Below are 26,803 nucleotides of genomic sequence, written 5' to 3'. Positions count from 1 at the left end.
GGGTAAATATATGGGCAGTGTACCTAGCCCAAGTCCTTGCTGCTGCCAGTCCCAGAGCTACCTCAATTAAATGCAGCATGGCTGTTTTACACAAGCTGCTCTAATGCCTTTGACTGCAGCACAGACCTATGCTGAGATTTGAGGTTGTTTTCTAAGTTTCAAAACAATCTATGATATTTGTTCTAATACTGAATGAAACTTGTCTTTTGTGCCCAGCTCAACCACATAATTCCAGCATACCTCAGGCAGATGACTGAGTCTACCTGCTTTCCCAATCTCACACATGTAAGTTATCTCCAGACGCTGCAGAAATAGGACAAAAATGTATTGCAGTCTTGGAGCACTCATATATTCCTGTAACAACACTCAAGGGGTATGAAGGTTTAAACTGAGGATATATAAGTTTGTTGGGTTTTTTTTTATTTCATGCTCAAATTATTTTAAGAAACAGACTCACAGCTCAAAAGTTTCTTTCCCTCACTAAAACAGAATACTATGGTAATGTTTTGGGAACAACAAAAAAGTTTTATTTTTTTGCATGCATTCTACCTGACTAAGAAAAAGACATTTTGAAATGAAAAATTGATTCTTCTTGGCCTCAGGTTGCTGGCAACTAATTCCTAGGTTACTCAGCTAGACTGGGATTTCTTTTTTAACCTTCCTCTCCTTTTCTTTAAGTCCTACATAAACCCAGAGAACAGCGTAATTTTTAGCACTTAGTGTAATAGATGAAAACATGTGCTGAGGCACAGTTGACCAGAAAGTACTGAAAACATATTTTTGAAACTAAGGATGCGATTCAGTCTGCATACTGCATTTACACTGCTGCAATTTAAGGTGCTTCAGTGAACTGGTTACTGTTCTACCAGCACAGTACTTGCTGCTCCCCAAGTGTCTGGTGTGCTCCGGTTGGCCTGAGAATATTGAATGATAAAAACCATCATCTGGAACCTCTTCCTGCCCTTCCTAGGGTCATGGTTCATTGAGGAGTCAAGGTATTTGTACCCTTGATTTGTTACACATATGATGGAGAATCAAATGTCCAAATTCACGTTCACTGAGCACCTCCAAATTTGCTATGAAAATGCGTTGTTCTGAGACCTCATTGGGAGCTAAATACAGATTCACTGGTTTCCTATCTGAGTTTCAGTTTTTCAAAGCAAAGCTTCATCCTGGCAATGTCTCATCCTGAGACAACAGGATGAAATTCCCCCACGGTGTTGTAACAACTATGTAATATTTAAAGTACATCAGACTTCTGAATCACATACAAGAGTGAAATACTTCCCATTTGCTAGGGGTTGATGCCTTCTGAAGCAGCAGCACTGGAACGGACTATACTGATTTAGTCAGACCTATTTCTTGGCAGGTAACATTTTGATTAAATTTTTACAGTCATGGATGATTTAGCAGCATATTTTTATATTTATTTCTTTTGTCCAAGTGCTGTCAGAGTTGCAAGATCCTAAAATAGGCAAAGTTAAAAAAAGACTCAACCATAGGTGCTTTAGGAATGAACAAAATGCAAGTTTTGACATTAAAAATGGTGTTTTAGAGAAATGTAAGAGAATGTGTGGCTGAGGTTTTCAGGACTGCATAACAGACTTAATACTGTCAAAGCCCATTTTTCAATGAAGGGACGTTGTGGATTTTTTTTTTTCAAATATCTGCATTTACAGAGGTGTTTCTATGCTAATTATACCTGGCACAAGTTATGGATGATGAGGGTCTGTGGGTATTTAGACAACACATATAGCCCCATTTTGTAATACACAAAGAAACGTGGCAAATGAGTAAAATGCAACATTAGTGTTCTCTTTGCCTAATGCCTTAATATATCTTTGAGAAACGCTGGGTCAAGTCAAACAATTCTGGTCTACATCTACCTGGCCTTTTGCACTCATAAAGGAATCATCACGTCCATGACCAGATGGAGACAGGCAGGGCTGCAAAGCAAAGTCCTTGCTGATAGTACTTCCTGCCTTCCACAGCTTGTCCTCCTTGCTTTGTGGGATTATGCTGTGAACAAGATCAGAGCACTGTCCCAGCCTTTTTCCTTTTTTTTCTTTTTTGTATTTCTTACGCTTATCAGCTCCCTGTTTGCAGTTCAGCCCACAACCAAATGCAGAGAAAGGACCATGCAGCAGGGCAGGGGGAGATGGCAATATCCACACCAGGACTCCTGCCAAACACATAACATCCCTGGTCTTGCTGCTGACCTGACAACTTGGTTCACAAAGGGTGACATTACACTGAAATTCATTCATGTTATAGTATTCTCTACCGGAGGTTATCCTGAACTGGATTGCTGAACAGATTTAAGAAACCAGGAAGAGAGCATGGTCACGGTGCTCAGAGCATTGAAGAGTGTCACCAAGATCCTTGATTTCTTCTGCCTCCTTTTGTTGGTGAACTTACTGTCTTTTGTTAGTTTAAATAAAATAACTTAATTTCATAAATAAGAAATAGACCTTTACAATTCATTTTTAAGAATGTGTGCTCCTGTTAGCCGCACACAGAGCCATGACTTTGGCTGCTTGCTGCCAGATTTATATTATATACACATGAAAATGTAAACACACAATGATGTAGTACTTAATATATTGTACTTATAGCTTCTCAGTATAGTCTATACATTTGGAAGGCACAGTCCATTGCTTTCTGTTGGGATTTCTAAGGTAAAAACAAAAAACCAAGCTATTTGCAAAACTAGAAACAAACACTATACCTCTGTTAGTTTTAAGGAATTATTCTCTTAGGAGTGGCTCATGGAAGGGTCTGCTTGCTTAAAATTTGTCACTGGATTGTTTGTCCTCCTGTTTGTACTTAGCAGTTTGGAGCTGGCTTTTTAGGGAAAAGATGGGTTCAATTTTCATACTAGTTTGAGTTAAAATCTATCCCTCCTGAATGAGAGAGCCTGCAGGCTCTTTCGGTTTTGGAGAGTGTGGCTTCTGCCTCGGCACCAGAGCAGTCCCACAGTACAGAAATGTCTGCTGTTCAGAAAGAACTGGAAAAAAAAGAGACTTTGACTGTAGCCTAGCGCTTACAGCATTCAGATGCTGTGTCTGATCCAAGTGATTCTTTATGCATTTTATCCAGAAACTGCTTCGCGGATAAAAGCAGCTCACAGCAGAAGCCTGTACATTTGTGTATAAGCGTATTTTCATAAGTCTATTTGGAAAGGGATGGCTTAAGTAAAGAGAGAGGTCAGTCATCCACTCTCTAATTATTGACCTGTGGCTGGGGTGATGTTATTTCTGTCCAGCTTCCCCACTTGTTTGAGCATCTTTCTTTCTGGCTCTTGGTGCATGGAGACCACTTCTGGAAATCCTGAATTGGTTAAGGGCTGGAAAAGAGCAAGGCTGCTTCTCCAAGTAAGCTTGCAAAAAATGCTACTTTTTTAACCAGCAGCTGCTTGGGAAAATCCAGCCAAGGCTCAGGAAAAATCAGGAACACTGGCTTAGTTTAGCACAGTTACCTTGGAGACAGGAGTCCTAGCACAGCTCCTAGCCTCAGAGGGGAGGCACGGGCTCCCAGTGAAAAGTTGAAAATGATGCAGTGTTACAGAGAGTCACACTCTTTCTTATGGTTTCTTGAGACCTGAAAGCTCAGAGAAGCGTAAATGGATCTATCCTGTTACTATGATATCCTGCCAAGTGGAGACAGAGTTGCCTGTGGACTTCATCTATATCAAACCAATGACTATAGAGACAGGTGGTCTGAGCATCAATTCTATCATTTACTTGCCTCTCTTGTTACATCTTATACTGTGTTCGTGATGGTACCTCCCTTGCCACCTCATATGCACCTCATGGTATGACTGGAGCCCCTCATACTGGAGCTGAGTGGCATTTCTCACCTTGGGGTTGAATGTGCAGGGGAAAGCAGTCAGAGAGTGAGAGCTGGAAATAAAAACATGGAACAAGTCAAGCTTCTTCGAGACATTTTAGCCTTTGTTTTTTCTATGAATTACATGTAGAACTGATGCATATTTGTAGGTCAGCCTTCTCTCCCCCAGAACAGCTTATGACACAATTCCATCACTACAAATAAGCCTATATACTTAGCTCGTATAAGTAAATTTTACTCCTTCGAACTTCTTAATGAAGCAGTACCACATCATAAGGCATATTCCTCAGTGACTCGACAGTGACATTTTATAGAAGATTGTCTTCTTTGTCAGTAAAGTGGGTCACTATAGATGGAACGAGAGCCCTTCTGTTTCTGCATTCATTTCTCCAAGGTGATAAGCTCAGTCTACTAGACATAGAATAGCAGTATAGAAGGAAAGAAAGGAAAATTTAAGCAGAAGAAAAAAACCTCTCTATTCCTGATACTCCATGTGACAGGAGATTATTTTTAATGTGTGAAGTGACCAAGTAATGTGGAATTTCACACTTTCATCCACACACTAAAAGGAATTGTTCTTAGAAATATAGCTCCTTAAAGAAAACGCAGGGAGGGAACTGAGCAAACAAGAGGTTTGGTTTTTACTCCAGTGTGAACAATGAGCTCATTTGTGGAAGTACGACTCCACTTTCTGTCTGGTCTCCTTCTTCTTTCAGATTTATGGAAATAAATTCAGCTACTTTCTCTATCACCAAAGCAGACATAAAAGGAGAGGTGTGGGATGAGCAGGTGTGTGCTCTGCTCCTCATCTTCCAGAGAAGCTGAGCTAATGGGGATGGGGAACAATTCACTGACAGTAGCTGCTGTCCCATCCTCTCCTCTCCACCTCCTTTGAGCAAGAAAGACCAGGGGAGGTTTGTGACTCAGAAGGCACATGCAGAGCACTGCCCAGTGGGATGCACATCCCTGTGCAAAATCCTTAGCTACCTCTGTAATGCTCCGGATTGGAGTTAGTTGGCCTGGGGTGGTGAGGAAGCTCAAGTCCTGCTGACACTTGAACTGCTAATGCAAAGGAGTTGCAGCCACAAGCCGTCACTCATCAGATGCTAATCCAGTCAATCTAATATGAATGAAATAACTATGCTATTAGAGCATCCTTATATGAAGTGATTGACTCAGCTGAGAGGAGCTATTTTGTCGTTATACGACTTAAGCCAACTTTACTTTGAGGACTAGTCTTCTGGAGGTACTTCTGCAGTCAGGTGATTTATTATTACTCCTTCATGTAACACTCCCAGGGCCAGGGGTTAAAACCCCCAAATATTCAAAAAACCACATGCTGTACCTTTAATCTCTTTTGGGTTTAACAAATTTTAATCTCTAACAGTTGAAAGAAGGCTAAGAAAGCATTTTAGTTTTCAGTATCGAATGATGTTCCTTGAGTAAAAATATCTTGACAGGGAAGGCAAAGAGTAGGGCACCATAAGCATGAATGAACTGTATTAAAGGATGCCAGACTTGATGTTGGGTGTTTGTTTTCACACCTGGCTCATGAAATGTAACACCTGTATAATGTTTTTACAGTGACAAGTTCCTGAGCAAACTGCTGCTCCTGGAGCAATATTTTCATTTGTTTTCTTTTTTCTCTCCCCCTTTGTTTATTTTTCAGATAATGGCTCTGGGTCAGGAGAAGGAGGTGAGTACCAAGCCCCAGTTATACTTGCCTTTGGTCTTTCTTTTTTACTCTATGTGTGTCAGTTTTATGCACATGGTTGCTCTATACTGCATGAATTAAAGAATAATTATGACAACTTAAAAATAAACTTTAACTTTGCAGTGTTATCTGACCATCTCAGAACAGTATTTGTACAGGAATAGATTGTAGCATGCATTTGACCAATGTTGTTCTTTCAGACTTGACCTATATAATTTTTTCCTTTGTTGCCAGCAATATATATTCCTACTTCACCTGTATTTTGCTCCTGGAAATGTCTGTTCACCAATGAATTTTTGCATTCATTTCCTTAGTGTCTACAACATCTAGTTACTACTTTATCCTTGGTCAAACATGTTACCTAAAATATATAATGTGCCTTATGATATCTGTTTTTGTGAAATATTTTATGTGTTTCTGTTCAAAGCTGTATATTCAAAGAGGGGATGTAGCACAGCTGGTACTAGTGGAAGTGTTCCTATCTTTGAATGCATCTTAACCTTCTTCCAAGGATTAAAAAAAACAACCCAAAGCATTTTTATCTTAATTTTATCTTTGATACTACTAGCAAGAATACATATAGAATGAAAAATGTGAGATATAGATATACACAGACATGGAAAAGCTGTTTTATTTTTAGGCTTTGCTTGTATTAAGCAAGTGTTGTAGTTCATACATATCAGAAATCTTGTACAGTTACATGAAAACATGCTTTTGTGGAGATCAATGGTATCACTGTGTAGATAAACATAACAGTTAACTTTCCAAAAATCAGCAGCTAGCTCCCTCTTTCTTCCTGTATTGAGTAAAAGGGAGGCATTTTCTTCCCTTTTAATGAGATGTTATCAGTAAATTCCTGGGCTGCTGCTAGCACATGGCCAATATCACCTTTGTTTTCTTTTGGAGCAGTGTCTTTTTCTGCCCCAACACTTCCTCTTCTTAGCTTCACTGGTGACTTGTTTCTGAAGCTCTTCTTCCTGAGATTGCATCATGCTCTTTCCCAGGCTCTGTTTGCTTCTCCTTTCCCCTTCTTGACCCAGCCTGTTACTCCACTACAGCTGCTCCCTGTGAGTGCCTTGGTACTGCTATGCAGTTCTTATAGAAGACAGATGACAGTAATTTAGTCCACATCTGACTTTTATTTTTTGAACAATTTTAGAAGCATTTGAATGCTGTTGGGATTTTTTTTTTTTCCTCAGTATTTCCCAATTGGGTACAAAAATCCCCTTTAAAGTCTCTTGTAAGTGTTCTTGTGTTGGTCTGGAAGAGATTGGAAACCAACTGACAGATGTGGAGATTCTTTGGGTGATTTTATGAACAGTTTGGAGAAAAGTAGGCCAGAACATGCATTTTGTTGGTAGGCTGCTCACTGGAGACTTAAAGGTCCATGTTCAAATATACTCATTGCTTGATTTGGGGCAGGAGACATAACCCAGGGCCACCATCTTTTGGTAAGAGATGTCCAGAATGGCTCTCCCTTTGCCATTGCTGTTGGTTTTGTTCTCACTTAAAATATTAATTGAGCCTGGGACAAAGAGAGCAATTGGAATGGTGCACCCTATGGAAAGGCTTTGTTAGCTGGGACTCAGCATGCCAATGAATTTTAATTATTTATGCAAAACAGAATTGCATCAGTTGAGGAGATTTCGTGGTCTCTCCTTGCTACCTGTAGCAATGATTACTGCATTATCTTGGAAGGTGGAATATGTAGATTCAGTTCACTTCAGGCAAAAAGAATTGAATCTAGGTCCCTTGGCCCCAGGTGTACACTGCCTGGGTGTTGAATAATGAAGGGACAACACACCCACTACCTCCTGCAGCAGTTGTGACGTTACCCCTTTATCCATTTAGCTGTCTTCCAAGTGCCTTTGCGCCAATTGAAATGCTTCTGCTTCTGTTCAATATGAAAACAGTTGGGTTTAGTTCTTAATGGTAGATAGAAATAATATTTTAAACACTCAGAAATTAAAAATCCTGCTTAGCGCTTTTTCTTGTTTGGATACATCTGAGCTGTTTGTGACACACTGAATTAGTACTGTCCCCATCCGCCTTCGTCACTAAACTGGATGTTGGAGCATACTTCTGCAGAACAGCTAACTAATCTTCAGCATGTTGAGTCATTTTCTGTGTCAGAAAGCAATCCTTCAAAGGATGGAATCCACTGTTGCTTTGATTATTGAACTCTGCTCTGTCCAAAAACTCAAGGATATTTTTGTACTCATGATATTTTTGTATCTGGAATTGTTTATGTTCCATTATTCAAGTAACTGTAATAGTGATACTAGGAGACATTAAAAACATCAAAGACTTATTACAAGTTAGGGGAATTTAGAATTAAAACCAAACTTCCAAAAGAATGCTGAAGCTGTTGAGGATGGAGATGCATTGTTTGGGATCTAGACAAGAAAAAGGGCAGGAAGCTGGGCAGAGGGTGACCCACAGGGTAGAGGTGCTAGCTGGCACACACCACAGTCCTACCCCCCTGGTTATTCCAGCTATGAGACTGGCTAGACCATACCTCCTTCCTAGCCCAGCCTTCCCCGTTTTCTTTTGGAGGAAGCCAGGATATGCTGAGATATAATAATCACCCAGGCCCGGTAGTTTAATATGATACTCTTGGCTAAGAGAGCATAAATGGAAACCAAATTGCATGGGGAGCTTCTGTGCCTTGTGGGTCAGGTACAGCTACTGCTTGTAAGTACAAGGAAGCAGCAATGGAAGTAGAAGAACACCAGAGTGAGAGAGAGTCAGCAAGCAAGCAAACATGTTAGCTTAGACGTTTGTGTTTTCTTCCTAGGATTTACATTTCAAGATGTTAATTACAGAATCAGTTTGCTATGTTTCTTAAGCACACAATTAGTGTGATTGTGTATGCAACAGTGATGCTTGCACACATGGAATTGATGAGTGCAGCTACTTGTATACGTTCAAGAAGCATTGTGATTGCTGTGCAGGAGATATACTGTTTGCTGGTAGATTTTGAACTGTGAAGGAAAGTACTGGGAAGGCATCTGAGTTGTGCTCTTGAGTTGCTACAGCTCTGCCGGTGACAGTCTCCACCGCTGAAATTAGCTGCTTGCTTCACATGCAGCTGAGATTTGTGGTTCACACTGTTCTCTTCCATTTTCCAGACGCAGAACAAACTCATTAATGATTCCAAAACTTGACTTGATGCAGATTTTTCCTCCTACTCCCAAACTGTATGATGTTAAATACATTCATTTTTATGTCAAAAAAAGAGAGTAAATTTAGAACCAATTAAAAACCCCCATAAAAGTCTTCTTCCTCAAAGACTATTTCAGACAACATCTTGCCTTAGAAGTTGTCATGTGCCACAGAAATCCTAAAGACTCTGGAACTACTGATCCACTTTCTCTCCCAAATTATATTTACTGCTACAAAGATCCTAGATTTTAGGAAAAGAATTGAGAGTGGGAGAATTTTTTCAGTATGCCTGAATGACATGAAGGAGTATAATTTTTAAGGGTGAAACAATTATCTAGTTGCCCTCTGTCATTCTGGATAAGCAATTTCCATTTTCTATGCTCTGATGACACAATATTAATAAAGAGTTGTAATAAAATTACTCATTTTGCTCATCTCAGAAGTCTGAACCTTCAGTTAGCATAATAAAAATTACACTTATGAAACCAAGCTGTCGGTCACTTGTGGAAATGGGTGTCCTGAAACCACTTCTAAGTAGAGTACGGATTGTTAATTCAGGAGTTCGAGAAACTTCAAAACCCTTGTTACACTACCATTATGTTACACCTTTATAGAAAGCAATGTCAGAGACTGGGGACTCAGACCTAGGAACGTTACTTAGTTGAGATCACATCTGAAGATGCAGGGATGCTTTAGATAGATTTGCATTTGACATGGGCATATGAATTGGTCTGGAATTTCCTTGTTCTGAAGAATACAGTCATAAAATCAGATCCTGATCCACTTTGTTTAAACAGTGATTTGTTAGAGTTTGAGGCAGAACCGGTGAAAGAGAAGTTACAAGCTCTTGTTCATCTCTGCCAGTTGCAAATTGCAACACTATTTGACCTGCTGGATGTACTTCCACAACTGGTAGATTGGAGCATGAAAAATGATTCTCAGGCTGTCACATGTGCCTAGGGGTAGATTGCTAGCTTGCACAAAACATTTTCTTTTGAACATGAATTTTAAATTTTTATTTCTCATGAAACCTTCCATGTTCTTCCTGTAAAAAGAATTGTGTTGACCCAATAATGTAGCCTCAGGAAGATTAACTTCGGTAGGTTTATATGAATGTGATGAAGGATGAGCTTTTACAGTTTTTTCTTCAAGGTGCTTTCTATGTGCAAATAGGTTTTGTTTTTTTTTCCCCAAGTTTACAACTTGACACAAGCCAAGAAGGCTTAAAAACAAGCAATCATCTTTTAGTGATATTCTTGCCTTCTTGCTCTAAAAAGAGCTGGCACTCAGGACTCTGAGTGAGGTAGAAGTCCTATCATTTAGGTGAAGTAGCCTGATGTTCAGAAGACCTGTCTTTTGTTAAAGTCATTGTCCTTGTCAATATTCTAAAAAAGATCCTTGCACGACATTGCCCAACGAGTAGTGAGACAACTGAAAGGGCAGTCGGAGCCATTGGTCTAAATTTTGCTCAGATTTATAGTCACATTCTACATAATTATACGAAATTTTGTCCCACTGCGTATGGGAACACTGATTCTTAAAGTAAGGCTTTTTGAAGACGAAGCTGGTTCCTTTTTTTGGGTCAGAGGTGTTGGTGATGAAGATTATTTGCTTTCATCTGGCAGTACTCCTTACTTATAAGGATTTTTTGGTAGTACTTCCCATCAGGAATCCAGGCATAGTGCAATAACTTTTGAAGGAGAACCTTATTTCTTCTGAGTTCCCAGGTCCCGTCTTTGGTAAACAAGCACTTCCAAGCCCTTCTTCCCATGTCCCTCCCAAGTAAAGGCCTTTTTTCCTGTCCTCCAGATAGTGCTTACTTTCTCTGTTTGATAGTGGCAGCAAATGGCAGCTGTGAAGTTGACTTTGTGATATAGTTAGGGCTTTGCAAGGATGTGTAGAAACCATCAGCATGTTAGGTACACCATCAAAGAGTTAACAAATGGTAATGACTTTTCAAGCCAGCTTCTCAGAGACAAATCAGTGTCCTAGAAAAGACAGGTCCTGTGCTCTAGTAATCATTCAACAGGGTAACATTTCTAAGTGTCCTGCTATGCCCATAACATTGCTTTTGTATTATTTTTGTCAGTGTTTATCTGTGTACCTAAGCAAAATGCACTTTTGATATTAAAAAAGATGTAATGGTAGTTAGACAGATGGCACCCAGTCATTTCAGGCTTTTAAGCTAAGGAAATAACATGCTTGCAATACATATAGCTAAGTTAATTATTATTAAAATAATTTGTTTTGAATTTCTAATCCCTCTGAAATTTAATAGCTAAAGTATCTTGTGATGAACGTCTAGCAGATTGCATTTAGTAATTAATAAATTGATATACAGTATGTGCTTTTTAGCAGGCTGCCATCTGTTCCTTCCCTCACAGGGGACAACACTTATCCAGTAATTGTCACACAGTCAGGGTGGTATAAACAGACACAGTGTAGAACCTCAAATATTTTTTATTTTAATTTGTAATAATGCTACTGATTTGTTTTAATGTATTTTAATAAGACTGAAGAAACTTAATGGTGATTAACAGCCTGGATAGGAGGTAACATCACGTCTTTTAGCATATTTCTATAATGGTGTGTGACTTAGAAAGATTTAAGTGCTGATTCCATCATGTGGCTTGTCCCTGAGTACTGCTTTAGCTTCAAATAGCCCTATTTATTCCTGTTGAGATCCTACTCCCTGTAGGTAAATTTAACACTGAACTAAAACTTGCAAGAACTACTGTGTTTTCACCAAAGGTTCAGCAAGGCAGAGGAAATGAACCTGGATGTTTAGGCCTTTGTTGGTGAAAACTTATTCTAAGCAGAGTTTTCAGAGAGGCTTGAACTTGCTTGGAAAGATGCTGGAGCCAAGGGCACAGAAGGACAGATTCCTCTTGTTCAGGGTGACAGATAGCAAATGAGGGCAGGTTCATCTCATGCAGTTTGAATAAGGCCTGCAGAACAGTGTTAGGTATTTGTGAAATTGTGGGACACCCTCCTCGGCATCTGGCGGCTTTCTTGTCCTTTCCATTTTCCACCATCATCTACTCATGCATAATTTCCCTGGTGGTTACCCTGAAGTTATTGTGACTTCAGTTGGAGAAAAATGTGTTAGCTGCACTTGAAGCAAGGCAGTGGAGTGAATGGGTGTTCAGGTTGTCTAACCAGAGGGTCCTACAGTATAAAAGCTGATCCAGCTCTCACAGCATGCCAGCTTCCCGCACCATTATCCATGGTGTCATATGCATAGAAGCAAAATAGAAGCTGTCAGATTGTAAAATACCTAACACATAATAAGGGTAGGGGTCATAGGGAGTCTTACAGTGCACATCCTCAAGTCCTTTGCTTAGAAGTACACATTATTATCATAACCACTGGGCAAACATACCACCTTGGCTGGGTTGTGACTAGGGCATCAAACTTCAAACTCTTCTCCTCCAGGTACCTCAGTCATAAATAGAGCAGGCATCCTTGTGTTAGACCTGTAACACCCCTTCTTGCAAAATCAAACTTCAAAGGCTGGTATCTTTACTGAAACATGCTCACAGCTGTAGTCTGTCATCTATACCACAAAGGGAAAGTGTCTTTCAGCCAGGTATAGATCTCTGGCTGTACCAAGCCAAGCTTTGGTTCTAAGCCAGTTGGGCGGTGGCGTAAGAGAACAGGACCTTCCACAGTGGTAAATATCACTTTTGCATATGATCCAGCAGCATGATCAAGATAATTCAAGACACCACTTACCAAAAATTTGGGATAGCTAAGAGTAGTTGTTGCTCTTGCTTTAAATACGTACTTGTAGACAAAAGAGCAAGTTTGCAGCTTATTTTCAAATTACAGGGACAGTCTCCATTTTATCTAAGGGTGTCATAAACATTGCCCTAAATATTAATGGAAGAGATGGTAAGTCATTAAAACATTCAGTGAACTGCAGCCTGTAATATGTGATGCTGTGGACTGTGGCATTTTGAGAGGAATTTCCAGTACTAGCCATACCGAGGGAATCACAGTCTGATCACAAGGGGTCGTGTGTTCTGCACTTTAGGGTGCAGAAGGGGATTTGCTGTGGCCCTTCCTCTTTTTCTAAAATCTTTTGAGATTAGTTGCTCCCATGAGGTACAGCAAAATTCACTATACTTTCAAAACAGACAGGAATTGGTTTTCAGATGGGCTTTCCCAGACAAAGGAATCATTATTCCATCTGTACATGGCTACTGAATAGCTGCAGCTCTTGACAAGCTCCCCCTGCTTCACTGTGAACAGTGATAAATACATACATGCAGTGGAGCTCCTTTTCCAGGCCATGCCTTGGGGCAGACCAAGCTTCACTTTGACACAGACTGATGCTTTTGCTTCAAGCCTGGTTGAAAGCCCTCAGTGGAAACCCAGCCATATTACCATTGCAGGAACACACAAATGAGTTGCTGAGGGAAGCAATTTACTGCTGGCCAGTTCCTCTAGAGCTACTGCCTGTTTGCAGGCTCCTGCCTTGCGGCTCCTAAGATGTAGCTGTAGCTGACCATCTTCTGCAGAGGAATAATGACTTGAGGAGAAGTGTTAGGGATCACTGCAGCTCAGAGAGACAACTGGGAGCCACAGATCCCATCCTTGTGCCTTGTTTCTTTTGAAGGGCATAGCATTAATGAAGTACTGCCCTGACACGCAAAAGGAAGCTGAAAAGAGAGGGAAAATGAGCTTTCACTCATCATGAAATTAAGATGTCAAAGAACAGAATTAATGAAGATACCAACAAACGTGAGGAGAAGAAATCCCGTAACCACCTATACATCAATATTAGAAGCCTGCTTAATAAACAAGAGGAGCTTAAATTGCTCATTTAGGAACATATTTTTACCTAATTGATATTACTGAAACCTGTTGGGAAGATCTGGTTGATTTGAATATTAAAATTAATGGCTATAACCTATTTAGGAACAATCAAATGTGGGGGAGAAAGGAGAAGAGAGGGGCAATCTGTCAAGGGATGCATTGCCTATTTGGAGACATTTGCAGCAGAGAAACTTATGCTTTCAAATATTAATGGGTTAACTTATTTTAACAGAACACAAGTGGGGTATGGGAAATGTCTGCTACCAATTCAGGCTGAAAAACAGTATTCATCTATTCTGTGTTGGTGGGAAAACTCTATTCTGTCTAAATTATATGCAGTGTCGAATGCTGCTACTACTAAAACATGATGCAGCTTCTAAAGAAAGAAGCTTCTAAAGGAAAGAAGCTTCTAAAAATTATAGATGACTATCACCTAACTTGGAAATGTTGCATCAATATATATTCATCTGTGTTACACCTCCTTCTGACAGGTGTAAATTATTTATACCTAAGGTGCAGGTGTTCTTGACTTGCACATATTTATTATATGCAAAGTACAGTACAGATAAATAATTCTGTATAAATGAGGTCCAGCAAGTTCTGATCAAGAAAGAAAGGCCACACTTTTTCTAAAACAAACCTCACTTAAAAAGGTAGAGAAAGCAATTTTAGGGGATGAGAAGAGAGAGAGAGGTTTACACTGAATAGTATATAAAAACAATGAACAAGTAGTTGTGGACTATTGTTTATGAAAATTGAAAGGTGTCGGGGCATTCACAAGGAGCACAACTAAAGCCCATGAGGGAGGGACGTGCATGTGTGTGTGTATGTGTTGCTTTGTTTGCTCCATTACAAAATTGAAACGCTAATACTGCAGTGGAAGTGCTCTGTAAAGCATTCTGGTTGCATTTGTAGTCAAGTCAGATATTATATATAAGATATGATGAAATATTTTCCATGCTAGCAGTACTGCAAAAGGTTATTAAGCACCGAATGTTGAAGTCAGGTGTTTTGTAACCAGCGGGTCTGGCTGAAAAGCTTTAAAAATGAGTGGTAAAGAATTCTCTGGACTGACAATGACTTCTTTGGTCTCTTTTTCTTCAGTTGAATGATAAGAAAAAATGTACAAGTATTTTGAGAAAAGATAAATGTGATGATCGGGAGGGCCACAGCCTTTCATTCTGGCATCCATCAGAAGAAAAGCAGTGGAATTGAAGGCAGAAGAATCAACTGAGTACAGCATTAAGGGAGGGAAAAATATGTAATTCCAGTCATCATGGGCACATGGAAAACCTTTATTGAGAAATTTACCTTTCTCTTAAACCTATTTTTCTGAGAAAGGCATTTGTACAACAGAACATTTTATGTAAGTGTACCACCTCAAAACCATAACCTTTCTCAGTGAAAGGCAATCTCTCATACAAGTCTAAGTAACTGGAATGTACAACATCCACACAGTGCACATCTGATGTGCAAAAATATTGCAAATCAATAGATTGTTATATGATTGTTAAATGTTATGGAATCATTACAAAATGAGTGTGTTTCAAGGGACTGTCCTTGGCCTCATGACCCCTTCCACTGATGACCTGGGAGCAAATCAGTCAGTACTGATTTGGTCTGGATGACAGAAAGCAGGTCACTGAGCTAACAGTATGCACAAGCAGGTGGGATCTTAATGTCTGAGGACAGGGTTATATGTAGCAAGTCCAGGATATAGGCAATTTTTCCTCAATGTCACCCTCTCTCCTACAGACTGATCACCCTGAAAAGGACTCATTGGGGAATAAGGTGGCTAATAAAGTGAATGTGAATAATAATGGTCTGTGCAGAAAAATTGTTAAAAATCAATATGATTGTTGGATGTTTTAACTGGAGAATATCATAGATGGTATTTGGTTTTTATGACAACTCTCCTGGAGCAGTGTGTCCAGCTATTGTATCCGTAGTTCTGGAGGGTGCTAACATGCTGGGGAAGGGTGTTGAGGGTCATAAGAACAGCAGAAGAAGTAGAAATATCATGAATGAAAGCCATAAGCAGTACCATTTGTTTAACTTACTCAAACTGTAGGGGATAATTTACTGCCATGGAAAAGTGAAATCTGACACTAAAAGACACTTTAGGACGCCAAACTCAGGCATAGGAATGTGGTATCTAGAAAGAAGGAAAAATCAAATAAGATGTACATTTGTAAAGATACAAGCAAATTGCCTCTACTGCAACTTAATAAAAGTAGTGATAGAAAAATGTACAGCATGCTTTAGACAAAAGTTAATTTGAGAGGCTCACCTGTACTACTCTTCATGTAAGCACAGCCCCACAGATAGGAGGGAGAGGTTCCCTTCAGCCAAGATCCAGGAAAGTTAGGAAGGACTGGTGTGAATCTAACGAATGTAAATGCAGCTGTTCAATTGGTGATGTTTGATTTGCTGTTGCTGAAGCACACAAAGCTGCTAAGCTGCTAGGAGAAAAGGAATCACTTTGATCTCTGTCCACCCAACAGCCTTGTGTAGTCAGCTGTACACCACCACGATACTGTGATATGTTAAATGCTTCTTGACTCCCTCTGAAGATTTCTGTGGCTCCTTTCCTTCTGCTGAGATGTGTAGTTCTCCTTTATCACTTTGTTAAAATAAAAAAGAGGAGTGGCTAATGGTAGTGAAACAGTAAGAGTATAGAGTTTTGTTGTCTATGTCAACAGTAAGATTGGTGCAGATATTTTTAGGATCAGAATATTTGAGATATTAATTTTACTTTTTAGGATACGTGGCATTTCTTCGAGTTTCTTGTTAAGATGGTTTTTTTCTTTTAGTCCTGTACGAGTGAACAGAGTGATCTGGAAAATCATCTATAATATATATACATGAGATATAAGCACAGTCTAATCCTATCATCGGGTATCAAAAAGGGGAAAAAGTGAAAGCAGTAACCTTGCATTTAGGATTGCAGTAAGGATATCTGCAATTAAAGACTGTCAAAGAAAATAGCATTTAAATCCCCACTACCTAATATTCAAGGTCATTAAAAAGCACAGGGTTTCGACACTATCAGTGCCAATTAACAGCACATGTGACTGGGACACATGTCAATGCCAGTTGTGTGTCTGATGGGGCAAGAATAAATACAAATCATTGAAATGAGAATAAAGAAAGAGTCAATCAATGAAGCATTAGTGTTTTCAGGGATGCTTTCTTGTCACTGGTACAGTTTTACCAACCTCCAATTGCCTGATTTTGAAAAAGAGAGCGCTATTAAGGTTAATAGCTTCGCTGTATGATAACTGCGTGTTGACAGTATACCTGAAGGCAAATGGATTTAGGTAAGCAAAATCAGAGCTTAATATGAAAGTCATGCTTTCTGTTAAAAATACCTTATTTATTTTAGAGTATGAAGGATCTGGGACAGAAGTTCAGAGAAAACACTCAAAATGCGGAGTTTGCAAATATAGGGCTGAGTGTGATGAAGATGCAGAAAATGTTGGGTAAGTAACAAGTTTTCGTTAATAATATCAGTGAATAAAGGGGGGAGGGATTTTAAAAAAAAGAAAAAGTACATGATCATGCTTCACTGCATTTGTTCTTACTAATTGAAGCTTTATTGATGTCCAATAATAATGTGTTTATTGTGTGTCTGTAAAGAGCAAACCATCTGCAATTGCAAGGTAAAGGGGGAAAACAACAAAGACATATATTGGAAAATCTTTATCAAATATTTTTCAAACAAAGGACCTTAATCTGGTTTATCCTGGTAACAAAAAAAAAAAAACAACAAACCACAGACCAAACAGGAGCGCAAAATAAATACTGTTAATTCATACCTGAGATTTGTTTTTCTCTGTTCTGCTTGTTCATAAAGTATTACAGGCAGTTGTTTCCACTGTGCAAAGCTTGAACCTAAACATCAAGTTGAACTGGTGACCTGAGCCAGTCACTTCTTCCAACCTCACTGTGCCACTTGACCTTTTAAATGCACCCAAGGAAAAACTGATGAAAAATCCCAGTTGTTGTCAGAGCTCAAAACAAGTGGTTAAGAAACAAGAAGATATTAAAGACAATCCATAATGCAATGCACCAAATTTCCCTGCTCAAGATGCTTGATTGTTAGAGTATGTGGCTGTCCAGGCTCTGTGTGGCTCTCAGAAGGGGCAGAGACACTACAGAGGCAAAGGCTCCTTTAGACAGCCCTGTGAGGCTATTAAGGTTTGTTGGGAGGTAAAAGAAGTCCTGTCTAATTGATGGGGCTTTGTTTTCCCACAGTTGTTGTACTGGCAGTGGCCACCAGTACGGAAGAAGCTTATTAGAGTCTGGGCTGATGCCAGGTACTGGGGTCACAGCTGCAGAGGCAGTGTGTGAAGGTGTTTGAGAGAAGTGCAAATGGTACGTGTTTGTGTGCATGGAGGGATCAGCATCTCAGCATAACAGTGCCTGAACATCGCTAATTGGGGGAAGCTTCTGTCTTCCAGCTGGAATCCATTTCATGTTGAAATACGTCTTAATTGCACAAGATTTTATTACAGGATATCAGTATGAAGGCGTCTCAGGCAGTAAAGCAGCTTAGCACTAATATTCAAGGTGTGTATTCAAGATTAAATCATAGCATACAAGAGAAACCAAAATGGTTAATAGTACTCATGAATACTGGCATGATACTTCACATTTCATGAAATGTCACAGTACCAAAGTAGGCTTGCTCTTTTCTGGAGAGACAAATGAGCTGTAGCTGTCTTTTATAATTTTCTGCAATACTGCTTTGGTCTGTTTCATTTATGACTGGCAAAATGGGTATAGATCTGTTTGTTATATGCACTGAGATGTGCTGTTGGCTTTGAAGATAAATCCTGAAGCATTCAATTTCAGTAAAAGCTTGCCTATTCATTCTGTACTTGTGGAATTGGCATTCCTGTGGCTATGTAGTATCTATGAGTTAGAATAAAGTTGAGGAGTGGAAGATTTATTCCCTACATCCTACTCACATAAAATGAAATCATGCTTCATCTTCTTGACAACACGAAGAGAGCCCTCTTTTGCCTCTAAGATTTCTTTAATTAGTTCTCATTAAAAAAATAGGTGAAAACAAAACTTTTTATGTAGAAAATACTCAAAAGCTAGAAAATATTCCCATGAGGGTTGATCACAATCTTCAGATCATTTTTTTTCAATTTTGTCAGATTTCCAGCCTAAATAATTTAATCTCATTTTATTTGTTCCAATATCTTTGACCATTATAATAAGCTTTAGCAATATTCACTTTCTGTTTAGACTTAGATTTGAATCAGGCTCTGTTAACGTGGATTGCCTTCACAAGGTTGATTTTGACAAGTCACATAGAAAGTCACAGACTTGCTTAAGTAGAAGTTAGGAGTTGACTTCTATTTTTCCCTAAAATCAAAACAGTTATTTACCTGGCAGAAACAACATGGAATTGAAATCTTCTTTTGGGAACATCTTACAGAGCACCCCTTAAAATACTTTTTACATCTTATTTTTACTCGCTTTCCTGCTGGGTTTCAACATGTTTTCAACCTCATAAAATTATGTCATGACATAAAATTATTGGGAGTACAAGTACCTTTCATCAGACTTGTATAAACATTGCTAAGCTCATATTATTATTTAATTCAATTTTGCAGCATATTAAGAGATTAAGCATATCACCTCTAGTTCTGGCATATCACACCCACACCCTGATTTCATAAAAATATTTTGGTTTTATCTTCCTTTGTAAGCACGAGAATGGCCACTGTAACTATTTTGAATAGTGAGGTAATGTCTACTGCATCACAAACAAAAAGTACATTTAGTTCAGTTCAAGTAGACTTCTTAGGCCTGGGTAACGCTTGCACTTTGTGATGTTAAGACTTAATAAGGTGATTCACGTCATTACAGAAGGCACTTTAAAAGGATTTTGCTTCATGATAGTAACTGAATGAGTTAGTTGAACTGTCTCCTAATGTGCAGTAGATAATCTAAATCCATATTAATGAGATGCTAATACTTACAGTAAATATACAATTATGCATTTTTTTTATCCTTTTCCAAGCCATGAAATCTGAGACCTTATAAACATCAGCTCCTTCTGTTCCGAGTGCTCTTGAGAAGCAGAATGGAATCTACATGCCTGTTTTATGAATAGAGAAACTAAATTATGGATAAAATGATTAATCAGTTGGTGGAAGGGGAGACATTTGTGCCACAAAATGTCAAGTGGTTTGAGGTAAATGGGCTGCCAACAGGCCAGCCACAACAGCCTAGAGCACAGAATAGGCAGAATTTCCCCCAATAACAGAAAGATCCTGCTAAATATAATTCTATTTCATATGGACTGTAGTTCATCTTTTGGGCCTGAAGAGGTGTGGGAGTCCTATGCAGAAAATGATGGTACCTGAAGACTGTAGGATGTTTCTTGCAACAAAAAAGCAGGAGCAAGACCACTTGGCATTTTCTGATTTTTATAGTTGGATTTGCTGATGTCTAAGCAAGTCCTTTCTTCTTGGAGGAGGGCAGTGATAGTGTGAGGGATGACGGGCGCTTGTCAGAGCATGGGAAACGCTGATCTGACATAATGGAAAATGTTTCCACCATGAGGGTGGTCTGGCACTGGAACACGGTGTCTGGTGAGGCAGTGTAGTTTCCATCCATGGAGATGGTCTGAAATTGATCAGATACACTCCTGGGCCAGCTTTGAGCAGAGGCTTGGACTAGATGACCTCTACACATCCCTTCAAGCCGAAATTATTCTGTGATTCTGTGTAGCTACCAAATCTTGTTGCTTTTTAAAAGTAAATTTAAACAAGGTCAGTTGTACACAGCTGAGATGCAATCCATATTACACATTAGTGATGTTATTTTTCTGTCGCGCTTACTTAAATTGTATTTCTCCCTTGGAAAAAGTTACAAAATTTTAGTTTTCGTGTTTGGCATTAAAGCATTATGGCTGTCTCTGATCAAAGTTGCTACATATGCTTTTATTATACAAGATCACACGTAGTCTGAAGAATTCAGGCTTTGCACAGAGTTTTAGATTTGTATCTTCATTTTGTTTGATTTCTCAGAAACATCATCTATCTAAACCAGAAGTGGTTACAATGCATAGTAAATTGAATGAAAAAATATAAACAACTTTATAATTTCCACTGCCTTTGCAAAAAATCTCTATCGATTTTAAGTGAACTGATTGAGGCAAAGAAATAAAGTCTGAGGAGATGGTTGTCATAAACAGCATGCCGTACTGAAAATAGAAAACTGATGTTTGACTGTATGCATATCAGTACATTACTTCTTCATGTAAATGCAGAAAGGAAAGAGGCTGAGGAAAAATCACAGAAATACATTTCTCCTTTTATTTTTCTTTCCTTGTACAACTTATAAGTACTTTAAGAAGTTGTCAGTTTATGGGCAGGCTTTTCAAGAGCATAGAAAATCACTTGTGGATGCACCACTAGTCTTAAGCTGCATAAACATGTACTGTGCCATATTATCTGAATAGTGGTTTTCTCTAAGTCTGTGGTAACAGGATGCAGACAACAGGTTTCACAGGGATTTAGCCATGGGTGATTTTTTTCCCCTTTAGCAACAGAAGTGAAACATAGATTGTATACGTCAGGGGAAAAGCTGCTGCCTGAGACGTCTCGTTCAGTATCTCCCTTTATACCCTGCCCTTCAAAATGCCCCTCTGGCCAGAACCTTTCTCTGCTGTGTTGAGAAGGCGACTTATTATGCATAATCATAGAATCATAGAATGATTTGGTGCAAAACGTGTAGCAGGGGAATGAAAAAGTACATGAGAGGTTGGTAAATTTAAACTTTTGTGTGGGAAAGTGGCCAGAAACCTAAAGATGTAGGCAGCACAAGGGTGGTTGTGTGTTTTCTGCTGGAATTATGAATTGGAAATGCAGTCAGGTTGAGAAGTGGAGATGGAAGTGGCAACAAAAAGCTGGGGCCACCTAGAGCTGATAGGGTAAATCATGGAGTGCACCTACGCAAACACATATGGTTTGCTGTTGATATGCTCTGGAGTATCCAGACTGCAGTCTTTTCTTAGCATGCACTTGACTTTTCAGTTCTACTGATTGTAGATAAGATCATCCTATCAGTACACAATCAGCAGATAGCATACCGGTAATATTGAAACACTTAAAATAATACAGTATGAATGCAAAACAAATGGAAACAGATGTGGTTGTAAAATCATTCTCATCAGTGTAACACTGAAATGAACTCTTTCTTCAATGAAAGCAGTGTATATAAATATTTGTAATACTATTGTGCCTATTAAGGACTCCAAGTGAGTTTTTAAAAAACTCAGATAAATAATGTTCAGTGTAATTTTTATAAAGCTTCTAAACAACACAATGGCTCAGTTTACTGCATATGATTGAAACTGAAATTACTATTTACAGTCTTTGGAGAGCTGAATAACTTTTTTTTTATTATTTTTTTATAATAGCCACCTGCAGCACTGGCAAAGAAACTGATAACATAAATTTACTTGTGGATTTGGGATTTTTTTTGTATTGTGATTAGAAAGAGGGGCTTTTAAGTATGCATATTTCTTCATAAGAATTCAATTTGCAAATGGTCCTGATTTCCATAAGTTTTTTAAGGCTTCTTGCTATTATCTGGTCTTTTTTTTCCACAAGTTTCTTCTTACACATACCAAAAGAGAACATCCTAATACTTGTCTATTAAATATAAAGAATATATTTATTAGATTTATAGTAAACACAATAAATATTTATACTATTTTAATATTAATATTTAGAATATACTGAATCAATTGAAGAAAAGTGGTTTCAGCTCACAATTTTTTCTTGTAATGTGAATCATCTTTCCAACATAAAAGGTAGTATTGGTTATGAGGGATTATATCCTCTGCTCTTACACTGTTTTAGGTGGTGTATCCCTTTCCTCTTGCATGCTAAAGCACTGCTGGATAGCCGAATAAAACAACATGCCAACATCCAATAACTGTCAGAAGGAATGTGGCTTGGAAAAGCATTTTAAAGTATGTTGTAAGTTCAGGAAAATAATACCCAGGATGAGATCATGAACCATAGAATAAGGCAGGTTGGAAGGGATCTCTAGGGAGTTTTCAGGTCTAGGCTCTGTCCCTGCACTACAGCTGGGGATGGTAGCTCAGGTGGCTCAAGGGCTTCTCCAGGAAAGCCCTGACCATCACTATGAAGGGAGATTGGACATCTGGGCAATTGTTCAAGCTGCTTATTGTTTGAGGAATGATTTCCTTCTATTCAATCAGAATATCTCTCACCGTGAGTTGCAGCTGTTATCTTTTACCTCTCTACTTTGCACGTCTGAGAAGAGCCTCCCTCTGTCTTCTCAATAATCCCTCCTAGGTTGTCAGTGGCAGCAGTCACCTCCTTAGCCTTCTCTTCTTCAGGCTGAACAAGCCCAGTGCCCCTAGCCATTCCTTACACAGCACATGCTCCGGCCCTCTACTCACCAGACCCTCTCCAGTTTCTCAAAGTATTTACTGTTACTGGGAGGTCCCAAAACTAGACAGAGTGCTCCAGACAGGACCTGACGAACGCAGAGTGGAGGACAGTCATTTCCCTTGCTCTGCTGGAAGCCGTCCTGTGAAGCAGTCCCCAGCCTGCTGCTCCCCTGGACCCTCAGGTCGTTTTCTGCAGAGCTGCTCCCCTGCCAGTCCACCCTTAGTCTGTCATGTGGCTTTCCCTTCATCTTCAGCCTTCAGGATGCTGTTCCACCTTGTCAAGGCCCTACTTGAATGGTCATCTTGCCCTCCATCTTATGCTCAGTAACAACCTTCCTTTCCTTTAGTTCCTAAAGGGGATGGAATAAATTTCATTACTTTTAGTTTAAAATATAATTTTTCTCTTTTTTTTTTTTTGTCTTTGATAAGGAAATAATTAACTTAAAAATAGCCTCACTATAAAGGTTCAAATGTGTCATGTTCTCAGTTTTACCTATATTTTGTTTTTTAACAGATGAAATATGGAAATGAGATTCTGAGCACATTCAGTCTTTTTTTAATGTGTACTATGCTGTCAAAGATCTGTTTTGACTCATAATGTAGATTTTCAGAAAAGATTGACAACTGATCCCCAAGTAGACCTTTTGAGATTAGCATTTTACAAGATTTGCCTTGGAAAGAAAATGTGTCTCAGTAACATATAGATTCAAGTGGCCTATAATTTACATAGTGTCTGTTTTCGCAATGGCCAAACCAGAAATCCAGAAATGTAAATATTAACACTTAGAAATACCAATATGGACATTTTAAAGTACCAGTCTATGTAATTTGTCTTCCAGAGAAAGATATGTTCTGTTTCAAGTATGGCATGCTGGCTTATACTTGCCTCTTTTGATCACTTTTTCACTCATTTGCCATAGCCACCATAGCCGACCTTTCTTTTTTTGACCTTTTAGGGTAGGATATTGTCTGCAGGTATTCATAAGGAAGGGTGTCTTAATCCTGCATAAATGCAATTCACAGCTTTCTGGTCCAGCAGAAAAAAAAAGTTCTAAGTATCTGTGTGTAAAACAAAACACACAGTCACAAACAATAGAGGAAATGAACCTAAATAAGGGATTTAGGATTGTGTCATGGGATTACTGAATCATGTAAAATTGGGCTACAGGAAATCCTGATATGAAAGGAATAGTATAATGGCCTTTTCATTATACTGGCTATTAAGAAAATGGATTGATCCTAGGTGGATAATTATCCAGGCCTGGGTTTTTTTAATGTATATTTTTAATGATCTTTGCAGCAGTGTGTGCCAAGTCTTTGAAGGTTTCTGTTATTCAAGGGTGGAGGGAGGGTTAGGTCTCTCTTGTAAGAGCAAGCAGCGGTTCACCACATATGTTGCTAGAAGTTCACTGCAGGAAAGGACTAAATTTCTACAGTGGTCAGAGAGAGCCATTCCACGAAATTGAAAAAGGACATGAAGGAAAGTAGCTGAAGCTTATGGCATTTAAAGGGTCTTCTGCATTGCTGGGCAGAAGTAACGACCAAGAGGGTGTTCAAGCAGGGCACAGAAAAGTTTGTAGAATTGAAATCTACTCTTTTTTTTTGTGCTATAAAGGAATTTGAAAAAAGATGCCAAAAAACCCTCATGAAGATTCAGCTCTAGACAAATAAGTAGAGAAATCACTTTGAAAGCCAGATTTTCTTAGTTCAGGTTTCATCTGGGAAAAATTGCACACAAGGGAAGAAACATCAAATGAAAGGTAATCCTTCATTTGACATGGTTATCTTCTTAACTGCAATTGCAACATCTCTGCTGTTTCAATTCACCTGGATTTATTCCATCAAGCATACCCTTATCCATCTGTGTGCATTTCACACACTTTGTTTTATTCTAGTGTTTCCATTTTACATTTGTAAGCAGATGTGCCAATAAGTAGATTAGTACCTGAGAAAGCATACTATTGCAGTTGGCTACTGGGAAGGGGTAGCAAGCAGCACTCTCTGTCAGGACAGGCCAGAAAAATACATTTGTGAGCAAATCCCAGATGGGCACAAATGCAGCAGCCTGTTCTGTCAGTTGGAAACATTAGTCTCTCAGTAGCCAAGCCCACTCCACACAAGTCTGTAATGCTTTTCCTTTCCCTTTTTTCTCTCTTTTCTTTGAATCTACCATGGTTTTTAAGCACATGGAACTTCCAACAAACCACGTACACCTTGAAGCCTGAAAACAAAAAAGAGCCTTGAAATGTGTTCTGATCTCTGGGGATCTAATTAATTTGCTCATAGCAGCAAGTGCTCTTACAGCCTGAGCTCATTTCAGATGTGTCACATCATTTTACTAAACACGTTTTCTTTGTTACACCTAGTAGCCCCTAATAAATGAGTTGTACATTCTCATTTCGTATTTATTAAAACCACCTAGAAATTTTGTTTGGTTTAATTATAGCACTTTGTACTTTCCTGAAATTAAAATGCTCTTCTGTTTAACTAATGGTGTTGATGAACAAACGATACACATGCAACTTCTAAAAGCACATTGTCACAGCAAGCTGGTGCTGTTTTCATAGGACGTCAACTCTCTGGTGACAGGAGGCAAAATTAAAGTTTTTTTCTAGTACATCAGAAAAACACCTGAATGTGTCTTGTTGATGTTCCAGGGCTAAGCAAGAGAAAAGATCTGTTGAGGACACTGAGCAGCAACCCTCTCCAGCAAGACATCAACTTGGATAACTACCTGTTTCAATCTTTTTGGTTAAAACCAATAGGAATGTTATTGGGAAAAAAAAAGACTCCCGTAGTGCTCTGACTCTTTTTATTCCAATGCGACTTTTACAACAAGCTGTTACAGCAAAAACTTGAAGCACTCATTCACTTCTTTCTGGTATGAAGAAAGCATCAAGCACTTTAAGACGTTGTTAGTACACGATTCTGTTCAGTGGCTTTTTCTTAAGCAATCAACTCTTTTCTTCTGAAGGTTGTGCTGAGCAGCCATACGTTAGGCTGAAGGCACCAGTTAGTAGTTTTCTTTATTTTCATGGGAAAACAAGTAGAATCATGTTTGTCACACACAGATTTATGCTGGCACCACTGCTGGACTTGAGGCAATTCTTCCTGGGAGTTATTCCAAATGGCAGGAATAAATAATTGAGAGTTACAAGAAAAATACTATGATGTTTAAAAGTATTCTGGCATTTTTATTTTGCAAGCTTTCAAAAGGATTACTTTCCTCTGTGAAAATTTCCACGATTCTGGGGTTTATTTCCCAAGATCCTTTCTGATCTTGGGAGTCACTCCCAAGGAGTAAACACACCTGTCAGAGCTGCATTTGCCTGAGAGATGGGGCTCAAGCTTCAGCTGCCTCTAGTTAAGTATCTCTAATTGTATAGCCTAATATTTTTATGCTGGGTATATGAATTTAGAAATATGATCAAAACCTTTGAATCCCTTTGCCCTGAAGCTAAGTTTTCAGGCTAGTGCCTGCATCAGACTGGTGGACGGAGGAACCCAGCCTTGTGGCAGGGCTGCCATTCACCAGTCATTCGGCTCAAGTTGTGCTGGAAAGCGTCCGTAGCTGCACAGCCCAGCTCAGGAAGCTGCATGTGGCACTGCTGTCACGGACCGATGTACACAGGCACAGTGCTGGTGGGAGCTAAGGCAGAATAAGTGCTTGAAAGGTGGGATATTAGGAATTTTACAGTTAGGGTCTACTCTCTCTCTTCTCTGGGTGCCCTTTCTACGTATCCTGGTCCCCCTTCATGATCTTGAGTTTTTCCTGCCCTCCCTTCCTCAGCAGCTCTTTGTGT

At 39.1% G+C, this 26,803-nt stretch overlaps 1 protein-coding gene across 1 annotated transcript in view; it reads left to right on the top strand.

Annotated features, from left to right (window-relative positions):
- TMEFF1 (transmembrane protein with EGF like and two follistatin like domains 1) overlaps positions 1 to 26,803 on the top strand; it is a 134,340-nt gene that overhangs the window by 74,327 nt on the left and 33,210 nt on the right. The window contains exons 4-5 of the mRNA XM_030473910.1: positions 5,519 to 5,545; positions 16,935 to 17,031. Of these exons, the coding sequence (XP_030329770.1) occupies positions 5,519 to 5,545; positions 16,935 to 17,031 (124 nt within the window). The remainder of the gene's footprint in view (positions 1 to 5,518; positions 5,546 to 16,934; positions 17,032 to 26,803) is intronic.

The sequence above is a fragment of the Strigops habroptila genome, chromosome 1 (assembly GCF_004027225.2).
Source record: "Strigops habroptila isolate Jane chromosome 1, bStrHab1.2.pri, whole genome shotgun sequence".
Lineage (NCBI taxonomy): Eukaryota > Metazoa > Chordata > Aves > Psittaciformes > Psittacidae > Strigops > Strigops habroptila.
Note: the sequence above shows the minus strand (reverse complement) of the source record. Positions and strands in the feature narration are given on the sequence as shown.